Consider the following 12847-nt stretch of genomic DNA (forward strand, 5'->3'; position numbering starts at 1 on the left):
TATTAAAAATTTATAAAAAAATAAATATATTAATATAATATATAAATATATATATAATATATAATATATTTATTTATTTTATCAAATTTTTATCGATTCAAACAAAGACTTGTTCTAATTTGGATCGTTAAAATATCGACTTTAAAAATTCTGTTTGTATTTGATTCTATAATTTAACAAACGAGTCGAACATGCCTTGAAAATGGCTCGAATATTTTGAATGAAACGAACAGCGAGCCTAACCGAAAATGGTTCAAATATTCCGAATGAATCGGACAATGAGCTGACAGACCCATCAACAACTAAGTTAAAAAGGAAAGATGCCCACCCGTCCCCACCCCACACCCTGCCTGCCGTTAAAAGCTGCTGTCTTCACCGTTCTTTCCTTTTCTTTGACAAAGGGCAAGACCCAAGATGCTGATTTTGAGTAGGAATTCAATGTTAATTTCAATTAATTCTCTGTATTAGATTATAGAAATCAATTAAATACACACACAGCGAAGTTATTCTGGCATCGAATTTTTCTTTTTGAGAGAAGTGGAAGAGGCAGGTTGCATCACTTTTCCTTTTAGTCCATTTCATCTGGTGTCTTCGCGTTGACTTTTCTTAATTTTCTCTCTCCAAATCTGCTTTTCTTCATGGCGTATTTTCTGTTTCTCCCCCCGATCGTTTACCGCCTTTTGCCAACACACGTAATCGACCTCTGGCTTCCCAAGTAAGTCGAGCTCTTGTCCTAGCATATTCTGTTAAATTATCTTGCCCGCAAGAGGAACCACCGTCCTTTAGCTTGCCAGGGATCTCTAGGTAGCCGGTAACTTCTCTTACTCATGCAAAATTGCATGGGATTCACCAACAAGTCCATCATTCACTCACACTTTACGACTCAAAGAGATCAGTATCAATCTCAAAGAAAAAAAAAAAAAAAAAAGTTACTACCACCAAGTTAAATTTTAACACATCTAGTAGGATGAGGGTGTCGACTAGTTGGTAAAATCACAGGATATGATTTGAAAAAAATATATATAAAAATAAAAAACTTCAGCCAATCCAAAAGCAAGCCACTTGGATGAACCGGCGGACCCAGATATCCACATCCCGCAAATAACAAAGCTAGCAAGTGCATTACATATTTCACAACCTGAATAGAGCACAAGAAACAAGCAGCCTTGTTCCAACCACTGGCAGATCACACAAAGTATAGTATGGCATATGAACATAGCGATGGATAATTATGAATACAACAATAAGATGTCATTTGAAATACACTCCCTTCCCCACTTCCAGAACCCCTTTCATTTGATTTTTGCTTGCATTCCTCTCTCATTCTGTTAATTTTATATACCTTCCTGCATCAAGGATGTCTATAGATTCATGCTTCATTCAAGGATGTCTCCACCAGTAATCCATGTTCAACAATATTTACTTGGTTGGCATCACAAGCACGGATGGAGGCACAGACATCAGTAGTCTCAAGAAACTTCTCACCATTGACCAGGATCAGTGGGCCATAGCGAAAGACCAGCTCCTTGCACTGTTTAAAGAGAGGAAGAAATAAATAAAACTTCTCCATAGGGCTGAGCAAATAACCAAAATTTGAAGAAACCCACCCACTCCAATCAATAAACATCGATTTCGGTCAGTTGAAAGATATAAATCAGATAGAATCGGATTGAGATTTGTAAAAAATCGATTATTTACGGTCGGATTCGGTTTCTATACTTCTAATCCGTATGAAACCGAACCCAACCGATTTAGTATTTCATAAACTCACTTTCATTTTGGGACGGCGTCATTTAGACTTCAATACTTTGTTTAGACTTCATTCTAAAGGCTTAAGCCTTTTTTGCATTAAATTGATAAAAAAAAAGTAAATAAACTTAAATGGGTCAATATTGGACTTAAAATCAACATTAGGTCAACATTGAAATCCAGACCAACGCAACCCACCCGAACCAACTACAAACCATTCACTTCGGTTTCAAACGGTTTATACATGATAAATGGTCCGGGTTTTCTTCAATCCGATTGGATTCGGTCGAATAAAATTTTTCTCTCAATCCGACCGAACCCGACCCATGCTCAGCCCCACTTCTCCAATTAGTTGATTGCAAAATCCAACTCAAAAGAGTTACACCTTGATATCAAACCCAGCAAGTTACTATGCAATATCAAACTTTAGGAAGTTGATCCACAATACTTGGGTGAAATGTAAAGATGCCTGCAAATTGGATTTAGGGCCCAGATATTGCACCCCTTTCCACTTGGAGAAGGTTCCGAGTTACAAACTTTTGAACGTGTCCTAACCTGAGAGGTTCTCCTAACATGTCTCCAAGAATAAATGTCTCTGCCCGCCCCCCCAAAAACCAAAGTGATTTGGAACCCTAGAAAACACATGAAACAAGCATTTTCCATGAACAGTACTTCCTCCAAACCAAACGAACCCTTTGCAGCAAATAACTAAACTAGACTTTGACCTAGGGGGCTCCAAAGTGAAGTTCTATGTGGGCAAGCAAGGCATGCATGCTGCTTTAATAACCTTCCACTCATTCTCTTCTCACAAATGGGTTTGTCTAAGCACCACCTGAATGATAACTGCCCTTAAATAATTTATGGACAATTTCAATGCCTAAAACTTTCTTTTCTTGCATCTGTCGTCCTCCAAAACAAACAACATGAACTCAAGTTCAAACACTTCTAACACCTGCATACAAACAAAGATGACCTAATGTGAAGATGGTGACCACCAGGGCTACTACCAACTATGGACATTCCATTGTTTACAGCATTATCATACACTTTTCCAACAACCTCCAACTAACATCTACTGATGTTCAATTTATTCAGATACCCAAGCTCATGCATTTTTTTCTGATTTCTTTTTTTTTTATAAGAAAAATAAAGTTATCAAGTATCAAATAGAAGCTGAAGCTAACCTTCTGAGCATAATTGTCCATCTTGTTGCATTCCTTCATAAGCGTTTCAATTATCTCAAACTGTCAGTTTGCACAAAGAAATGATCAGAATTACACATATTATAAAACACTAGATATCTTTACAGAGAGTAAAAATTCAAGACTAAGTTTCCAAATCATCTTGTATGACAGGAAAAATGGTAGACACCAAGCAAACACATACTACTGCCAAAGCTTCGTAAAGTAAACCAAATAATTTGCATAACAAACAACAAAATCTTCAATTTGAAATATAGGTAGGATGAGAAACAAAAGAAGGTGAATTAGGAGAATTTAGAAGAAGACAAAAGAACTGTTGAACAGCCTAAAGAAAAATGACAAAAATTAGAAGCTCTACTTGAGATAATGCCAGCCATCTGCCAATTAAAAAAATAAAAAAGGAATATGCACCGTATTATGAGATGAAAGAGCTGGACAATATCTCAGAATATTGTTCAACCAGCAGAAGAAGAGGACGAGATTTTGCGTTTGATATGCCTACCACCATTCTTGACATTTTCTAATTCTAAATATTAAGAGCAGCCGCACAATAAAATTTTCTAATGTGTTTCCCATCCTTCTTTTTTTTGATAAAAGATTTCCCATCTTTCTTTTAAGAAAAAGGAAGAGAGCAACTACTCAATAGGCTGGTTTTGAAAGGCTAGTGAGAAATTGATTATGGAGCTACAAAGTTAGCAACACAAGGAGGTTATTACCTGTGCATCAGGATCTTTCAACTTGGTGATTATCTCATCAACAACATGATGGCAGAGTGTGCATGTCTCCTCACTCTTTTGCAGATTGACAGAAACCATTTTCCCACAGAGATTCACCTTTCTGCAGAACTCCTCTGGACGTATTTTATCAATTTCAACGAAGAAAAGAGATGCATAATAGTCCACCAGCAAAATACACTGCCAGAAAAATACATAAAGCACAAAGGATTTACTCATAATGGTCATGCATTGAATGACTTTTACATGGACTAGGATCCTTATCAAGCATCAATCAGCTAATTGTCAAATATATAAGGTAAAGATTGCCTGCTGTTCAAAAGGCTGCAGCTGGGAACATGCTTGGTGAAGGGTCTTGATTATTGTAGTTTGAGTCTTGTTTTCACCAAGAAAATTGGCAGCCTGTGCAGTAAAATTTTCACAAAGTGTGCACAGTTGGTCATCCCTTAGGACTGCTTCAGAAATTTTATTCTCCTGTCTTGGTGTCTCAAAGACTATTGGGGAAACTACAAACAATGGAAAATAATCATCAGCTCTACAACTTTTACCAGCTTAACATAATTTAATTTCTGCAATAAGGTAACAAGTGCAGAATAGTGGGGAAACATTAATTAAGCAGAAATAGGGTTGCAAGGCCAACCAAGCTGAGCTCTGACCCTTGCATGATTAAAAAAAGGATTTTGATGGGTGAAGTACCAGAAATAAATCAAAAAATTTTAACAACAACAAGAATAAGCAGTTCTTGTGCATATACCGGTTAATTTCATCAATTTCATTTGCACCTAAAAAATTGTACACATACAATCTCCTTTGCCTGAAACACAGGAACCAGTTTTACTACCAAGCTAGTAATATTTAGTCTCATTAATATTTTGCAATCACCAAATAATTCCATGGAAAGATCTCTACATATTTTCACATACTCTAATAACACAAAGATGTGCTAGGAATAGAAACTAGTATAATTTTATCAACATAAATATTTGTGCTACTATTGCATTTATTATACCTTGGTTTGGTTGAATAGGTTCCGAAATTTGGGAAGGCTGAATGGTTATGGTCATCGTTATGGTTCAATATGTTCTGAAGTTCAATATAAGCCTCCTTGCCACAACCTTCATATTAGTTGCAAACAATTTTATCCAAATACAGCAATCTAATTTAACAATTGCTGTCTCACAAAGGTTATCACCAACATTCAAATTAACGATGACATAGACACCTTTTATGATTCCCTTGATCAGATTGTATGATACTCAATACAGCAGAAAGTCCTAATATTTTAAAAAAAGAAAAAAATGATACAAGAAAAATCTTTTGTAGGACTACCCATATTAGTAAATAAAAAGGAAAAGTACAGCGACACCCCTTGAACTTTGACCCATTTACACTTGGATCCCAAAAGAAAAAAGTTTCAAACGGACCCCAATACTTTAAAAAGTTTCAAAGAGGCCCAGCCATCTGTCTCCGGCCTCCAGCATTAATAGGAAAGATGAAATGACTAAAATATCCTTAGTGCACATGTATCAACTAATTTTCAAAGAGTTGATCAAAATAAGTGGCTTGACCAATTAGTTAAAAGGTCACCATATACACGCCACAATCTTGCATCGTGCTCTGTATTCCATGTCCCACACCCCATCCAGGTTTAACTAAAGATAATTAACAAGATAGAAGTGGGATGACTTACATGGAAAAAGTGGAGTGCGAGGAGGATTTCGACAACTTGCCTTGCTCAACTTGAAGCTATGACTAGGGATTGATGGCATGGAGCTGTCTCTTCTTTTTTTTTTTTGTTTTTCCTTCAAATATCAAAGACTTACATAAAACATGTCATAATCGCTTAGTGAAATTCATTCACATCCACCTTCGGATCCTTGGTGAATTGCAAGAATCAGCAAGGAAGAGGTTCATCATGATACATACAACATGACTGCACTTGAAGAACCCAATAAACAAGTCAAAATGGGCTAGGGTATTATTTTGTAAGCTAGGTGAGCAGGAAGTCATAAACATTAAATTGTCAAATGAAAGAATTGTACAGGAGCTTAATTCAATGGACCCCCTTCCTAATTTCCCTCGAAGTCATTGAATGAGAAAGCAATTCAGAGGAAAAAAAAAACTCCAGAGCATCTTTTAAAAAAAGGAAAGTTGAAGATGGATGGAAAACAGGGGTAGTGAGATTCTAAAGGAAGAGGAAAGGAATGGATGGGATACCATAAAGCCAAAGTTGAAGCTAACGATGGTGTTGGCAATGGACATGGCAGCTAGCTCAAGGCCGCTCAGGTGGCTGGCAAAAGCTTGGGTGATGACGTTCATGCTAAAAATGGCCAATGCAACAATTCTCCACAGATTCTTCGACTCCTCCCATGTCGTCCTCGCCAATCCCACCCCTATCCAACTCATCTCCTTAGAGAGCACCCCTCAGCCCTCCTTTCCCCATGTCTTCTCTTCTCTATTTCTCCTTGATCTCTTCTTCTTTCCTTCTCCTATTGTTGCTATATTTGATAGCACACAAAAAAACAGAGACACAAATAGAGAGAGAATGAGAGAGAGGAAGCAAACATGGAGGAGAGCCCCACCAAGCTTATTAATTTTTGTGGCATTCGAGAACACACCCACTAACTCCTAGAGCCCACACTTGAGATCAAGGATTGCAAAGCACGCGAGAAATGGATCAAGGATGGAATCCGAAGCCGTAAAAATCCATTGGTTCCAGATTCCTCTCTTTCCCTTCAGTTTATCTTTCTTTCTATCCTCCACCCTATCTTCTTTTTTCTTCCTCCGCTTTATTATTCTTCCTCCCTCTTCTTTACTCCGTCGTCTCCTTCACTGTGCCTGATGAGGCATAGAATACAAAGCACATACTGAAAGAAAGCAAGATGGAAGAAGATAGTCACTTAAGCCACGTGACTCTTCTTTCTCTCCACTCCACTTCGCGCCAAAACCAAAGAACTTTTGGAAAGAGCACTTATGGTATTTCATAAACTTTAATCTCTCAGATCACCCTCACATCATAACGTTGTCTAACAGAGACAGACAACTGGACCTCTTTGCAAATGTTTTAAAGTTTTAGGGTCCATTTGAAATTTTTTTCTTTTGAGATCCAAGTATAAATGATCAAAGTTCAAGGGATGTCACCGTAATTTTTCCTAAATAAAATTACAACATCAATTAACTAGTTACGGATGAACTCTGAAAGTATTTTCCATAAAAGTTGATCTCAGCTATTTACGATATTCTAGATTGGGAAGGCTGCACATAATAGTGAACAATTTCTAATTACTAAGAGTCATAGGTATAATTACAAAATAGAAATTCAACAACAAAACTGAAAAACTTGATTCATATACAGATGGTAAGCTGGTCAACACTAAAATATGATATAGGTGGCCGTTTTAATGAAGCAACTAGCACGATCACTACCCTCAATTCCACCTAGCAAACATCTATGGAGTCCAGGCAGCACATTTATTCTGAACTGGAAAGCAAAATCCTCCACTATCAATTGGAATTACATGATTGAAATCCCAGACAAACATTGACTTTTGGGCTGAGCTACCATATACATGTGCCAGAATTCACAAGAACGAATTATCAATTCTGAAATGAAGTGAACAGTTAACCTTTCACTTCAAGCAAATCTTTTGGTGTCTATTTTACTTTTACCATAAATGCAGGTTTCATTTGAACATGAGGATTACAAGGCTGTTCAACATATTGGTACATATAATAACACAATCACTTGTTAAAGCTAGAAACAAGGATTATCAGAAGACCAATATTGTTATATAGACCAGAACATCATATAGTAATTAGAAAATAAAATCATGTCTCTGTTCCCTGAAGACTAGCATAAATCTATATATCTAATTTCTGATTCCTCCCTCTTGTTTAGACTGAAGGTCCATTGAACCGTGCCGAACCAGCTGGTTACCGGTTCGATTCATTCCATCCATTTGAAACATAAGCCAATTTTTTTCTTCCAATTTCAAATTGAAATCAGCAAAAACAATTAGGGATCCCTTGTTTCGAAATGAAACAAGGGATCCCTGTTTTGATGAGCTTTCGAATCCTCTCTCTCCCCCTCCCTCTCCCTCTCCCTCTCTCTTCCTCCCTCTTCGACTCTCCCTATATTGGTATGCCCCAAACAGCACGATATAGATCCATGCCATGCCAAATCGGTCACCAGACGGTACCCTCTCTGATCCTGGTTCAAAGAACGTTGCTTAGACTCCTTGCAAGTCCTAGGGGAACCATGGGGGATGCAACCCTACAGCTTACATAGGTATAAATGAGGGAATCTATATAAAAATTTACGGGCCCATTTTTTGGTAGATAAATATCATGAGAAAGTTAATCAACATTTTTATTGACCAACTTACCCATGTTCTCATGTTTCTCTAGTGGATGAGTTATTTTCCCATGCGGGGAAGTCTTATCCATGTAAGTGATGGATGTCATTTTCCCATTTGTTAGTAAAATAACCTTCTTATTTTATTCTTAAAATACCCTTAGCCCTAAAATATTATTATTAGATAATACATTATTTATTATAATATTATATATTATATAACATATATAAAATAATATAATATATAATAAAATTTATATAACAATAAATATTATAATATATATTTTAATTATTTATATATTATAAATAACATTATATATTATATAACATATATAATATAATATATAATAAAATTTATATAACAATAAGTACTATAATATATATTTTATTATTTATATATTATTATAAATATTATATACATACAGACAAAGGGAATTATAGAAAATATAGATAGATCTTAGCAACATAACCAGGAAAGCAGTAATGCAACAGAACATAAGTAGCAGATTTCAGAGCTACTTCCCAATGCATAAAAGGGTATGGATAAATTATTTTCCTATCTAAATGTTGCATGGGAAACGCTATCCAAGAAAATATAGGCTTTCAGGTAAACTTTTTACCCCCAATGAGTAGGCCCTAAATTTGCAATTTACATATACTAATTGTATTGCATAAAAATGGTGCTATATTGAAAAAGTATACGAATGACAATAGAAAAGATCTACAGTTTGGGAAAAAAATATTTGTCGTAACCATGACTCAACCACTATTCACTTCAAGCTACACTTAATGCAAAAACATTAAATTACAAGTAAACTTTAAATAAAGGTTAAAAAAGGGAGACAAAAAGCAACTCATGGCTCACCTATGATAAAATCTCAAAATAATTATAGAAAAACTAGATGTCATTATGGCTTCCAAATTAAAAGGCATTGGATCATGTTATCATACCCGGAAATCATTTATCTGGTAAAATGATTGCAGGAAAAAACAAACTGAAAAATAAATTTTACCGCATTTGGTTGCAGAGAAATTACTCCAGAAAATGGCACTGAAAAAAAATTACTATATTTGGTTGGAGGTAATCTTATATGAAAATACTGCCAAATTTCCAACAATGTCCTTAATAAACAATTCAAGTAATGATATTTTTTTGTTCAGTCCATTTGTTGGCTATTTATAGCCTACTTACATGTAGGTTGTCAATATGGACCATTTCAAATATTGAAATATATTTGCATGAGTTAATAAATATTTTTAAATTTATTATACATATAGTAGAAAATGTATTTCTTATTATAAATAAATTTTAGTATTTTCAATTTCTTATTAAGTAAATGGTCAGCTGGATGTTATGTTCTGAATAGGGACTGTTACGGGATAGACAATATTAACAAAAAGATATTTGTGGGTTTCAATGAAAAGGGTGGGGGAACTTCCATCAAGGAATAGCAATTTTAAATTACCACCACTTGGTAATCTGGCAAGAAAAAAATACCACCCTCCTGGTGGTATTTATTTTACCTTCTCTCTCAGTAAAATAGGCATGGGACCCACCATTTACTTTACCAACCTCTTTTCATACCAAACAGGATAATCTGATATGGACTTTATTTTCCCATGCCAAAGGACCCCTAACCAAATGAACCTTAATAGCAAAGGACAAGGCGACAAGCTATATCCCACAAGTTATCAAAAGTTGATGCAAAAAGGATTGAACACTGTCAATGAGCTGAATAGCATAAATGCAACAATAGATAGATACATTAGACTATGTTTACGTCCATACCACAAGTTTAGAACAGCCTGTGAAACAAAATAATAACTCTTCATGGCTATGCAGAATATTTTGACCATCAAAATTAAAATAAAGATAAAGGCAACAAAAGAATATAAAAAGGAAATAAAAAAGAAAATGCATCATGCAATACCTGCAACATCAAAGGTCACCAAACTCCTGGCATCTGCATTTGACCAGCTAACAACCAGTATGAGAAGAAACAAAAACCCTTTTCTCAAGCCCATGGCACCTGTTACACAACTTTACCATAACCTTAGTAACGGCTATCATGCAGTCCTCCAGCTACTGGAATTGATCAAACTTATCATAACTCTATAAAAATTACTACTGCTACCACAAAGAACAATTACGAACCCTAAACCCAAACCTATGACATGTGTTCATTAAATTTATTACAATTCAGTTAAACCACGATGGCTCCTTAAAACATTTTAGATTTAATTTGTTGTCTAAGAAACCTTAAGTGACATAATAAGGCAATACATCCTGTTAAGTGAACAAAAGAAAGAAACAACACCATATCTGAGATGATAGTATCAGTCATACTACATGAATATGTTTAGAACGGCCTTGGAATGACACAAGCAAAAGCTTTTCTGACAAGAAGCTCCAATAGTACAATTTCTGAGAGAATGTACAATGCGGGCAGTTGGTTCATACTTTTTTAAAAAAATAATTTTAACAAAGCCATGGGATGAGTGCATCTACCAATTGTATAGCAAAGAGGTCAGTCTCATAAAGAAACTTTGACAAATTCCTCCTGCATACAAAATGCAGGAATATGAACAATGCTTGAACACAACTTATAGTGCACATGTTGGCATAATGTTTAAGCTGCTGCTAATTAAACTTCATCACTACTTGCGACCATTCACTATAGAAACCTTTTTCTTGAAAACTATCTTCACAAAGACTGATCAGGGAAGAAAGAAAAGATACATTTAAGTGCTTCTTACACCCATAAAAGAAAAATGCAGAAGAATGATGTGCCATATAATGGACAATAAATTTATTAGAAGCCTAATTATGATGCATCTCTCTTTGAAACTGACTGATGATATTAATAAGGACCGGTATTCCACCAATTATAACCTCATGCAGTGGGTGTTGAACGTTTATGTGAGCATGTGCTACTAAATATTAGCTGGAAGTGGGGTAGAATAGTCATATCCAGCACCTGAAATATCCCACTTCTCTTCTTTATTCAGATACAGCATTTAACTAGTACTAATATATTGTTTCCTGAATCTACACATATTAATCCTGGGATTCCTTTCTCTTCACCGCCATGGTTATAACATCATTATGTCCCCCAGTCTCAGTTCTCAATTCCTTGAGGTCGTATAGGGTTATACTCCATACGATGCCATCCTGAGATAATAGAAGAGCATCCATCCAAGCCCGTGTCTGCTGCTCTATCCAAGCCCGTGTCTGCATAATGGACAATAAATCCAACCCAGGGTGCACACTGAGCTTACTTATAAAAAGGACTCACTTTTCTAATTTGAATGAGCCTATAAACCATCTGATGTGCAACTAAAATTAACATCCCTCCTCTTTCGTGTCGCTAAAAAAAGCGCAACTTGATTAACTTGTTGCACATAAATCAAGATTCGATCTTGACTCTTATAACAAATTTATGACACCAAATCACAACAAACCTACACATACTAATATCAAAAACTGGGATCCCAAGGGCTACCCTTAAGTAATACATGTCCAAGATAGCATCAAGAAACAAGAAGTTTCTAAACCCGCATCATGAAACAGAAGTAATAGACCAAATTTCCATTAGAAGAAGCAATCAGGACAAAGTTAGCAGTCCACGAATTATCAACCCCAAAAGTCAATTAAATCCACACATGATGACAAATATAAACCCTAATTCCCAAACCCTAATCCGCTCCTCCACGGGTGTCTGACCGAGATCCACAAGACGAAATAAATCAAGAAATACCAAATGAACGCATCCGATTCCACAAGGTGGAACAAACAAATTAAGAAAAGAGACCCAAATTTCGGATCACCGGAAAACGATTTAAGGGAAAAGGGAAAGAGCAGAAGAAAATACCTGAGAACAGAGGAATAAAGGTGAGAAGAGAAGCGAATGTTTGGGGATGGGGGAATGGGAGGTTGGGAGGAGGGGTTATATCAACATCGCCTTTCCTGTACGGTCTTTCAGTCTCGCTAAAATTTGGAATTTTGCGAGGAGAGAGGAGAGAGACGATGGAGACATGGGCCAGGACCCGAGGAGAGAGACGATGGAGACATGGGCCGGGCTGGGTCCCTGGGTCAATAATTGTGGGCCTAAATAAACGAAAACGAACAAGGTTATCATTCGTTTCTACATGAAGGATCTTCGTCCGTTGTTACTCCTGATCACTTATTATATACTAACGAAGTTTTTTTTTAAAAAAAATAAATAAATAAAGAAAAAAAAAAAAAAAACAAGGTTATCATCCGTTGCTATATAAAGAATTCATCCGTTTCTAAGTAAAGAATCTTCGTCCGTTGTTATGCTCGGTCACTTATTGTATAATGCGAACAATATTTTTTTTGAAAAAAAAAATTAAAAAAAATTGTAGATCAAAAAAATAAAAATAAAAAATCAGAAAGAAAGAAATTAGAAAAAAAAATTGAAAATTAAAAAAATAAAAACAAAAAAATCAGAAAGAAAAATTTGAAAATTAAAGCGTCGACAGCAGGGTTCGAACCTGCGCGGGCGTAGCCCAACAGATTTCAAGTCTGTCTCCTTAACCACTCGGACATATCGACGCGGACTACTGTTTTGGAAAATATCCAATTTTATCTTGTAAATACCTCCGAGCATGCCTTACCACCAATCTGAATTTTGCTTTTCCTTCTAATTTACCCTTTCATTTACGCCCAAGGACAATTAAATACCATATTTAACTTCAAAATGGCAATGCTTGGCACAACTGCAGATGGATCCAAGTCTACCCCCAAAATTTGACTTTGGAATGAGTGAGAAAAGGAAAGATATTCA

At 35.8% G+C, this 12847-nt stretch overlaps 1 protein-coding gene and 1 non-coding gene across 2 annotated transcripts; both read right to left on the reverse strand.

Moving 5' to 3' along the window:
• Window positions 1–1102: 1102 nt before the first annotated feature.
• Window positions 1103–12056, reverse strand: LOC105045947 (uncharacterized). The gene is made up of 6 exons (XM_010924394.4): window positions 11912–12056; window positions 9971–10069; window positions 3995–4191; window positions 3668–3865; window positions 2934–2993; window positions 1103–1531 (listed from the first exon to the last, which is right to left on the reverse strand). The coding sequence occupies exons 2-6, from the start codon at window positions 10062–10064 to the stop codon at window positions 1370–1372; spliced, it is 711 nt and encodes a 236-aa protein (XP_010922696.1). The 5' UTR covers window positions 10065–10069; window positions 11912–12056; the 3' UTR covers window positions 1103–1369.
• Window positions 12057–12533: 477 nt separating this feature from the next.
• Window positions 12534–12615, reverse strand: TRNAS-UGA (transfer RNA serine (anticodon UGA)). The gene has a single exon. It is a non-coding gene; the product is annotated as a tRNA-Ser (tRNA).
• Between the last annotated feature and the right edge of the window lie 232 nt (window positions 12616–12847).

The sequence above is a fragment of the Elaeis guineensis genome, chromosome 5 (genome assembly GCF_000442705.2).
Source record: "Elaeis guineensis isolate ETL-2024a chromosome 5, EG11, whole genome shotgun sequence".
NCBI lineage: Eukaryota > Viridiplantae > Streptophyta > Magnoliopsida > Arecales > Arecaceae > Elaeis > Elaeis guineensis.

What these genes read in the sequence shown, in the direction of transcription:
- LOC105045947 (XM_010924394.4), bottom strand. Translation starts at nt 10,064, where the DNA reads ATGGGCTTGAGAAAAGGGTTTTTGTTTCTTCTCATACTGGTTGTTAGC. An exon ending in TGCAGCCTTTTGAACAGCAG is followed by an intron (nt 3,866 to 3,994) that starts GCAATCTTTACC and finishes TTTTTCTGGCAG; the next exon opens with TGTATTTTGCTGGTGGACTA. An exon ending in TGAAAGATCCTGATGCACAG is followed by an intron (nt 2,994 to 3,667) that starts GTAATAACCTCC and finishes GCAAACTGACAG; the next exon opens with TTTGAGATAATTGAAACGCT.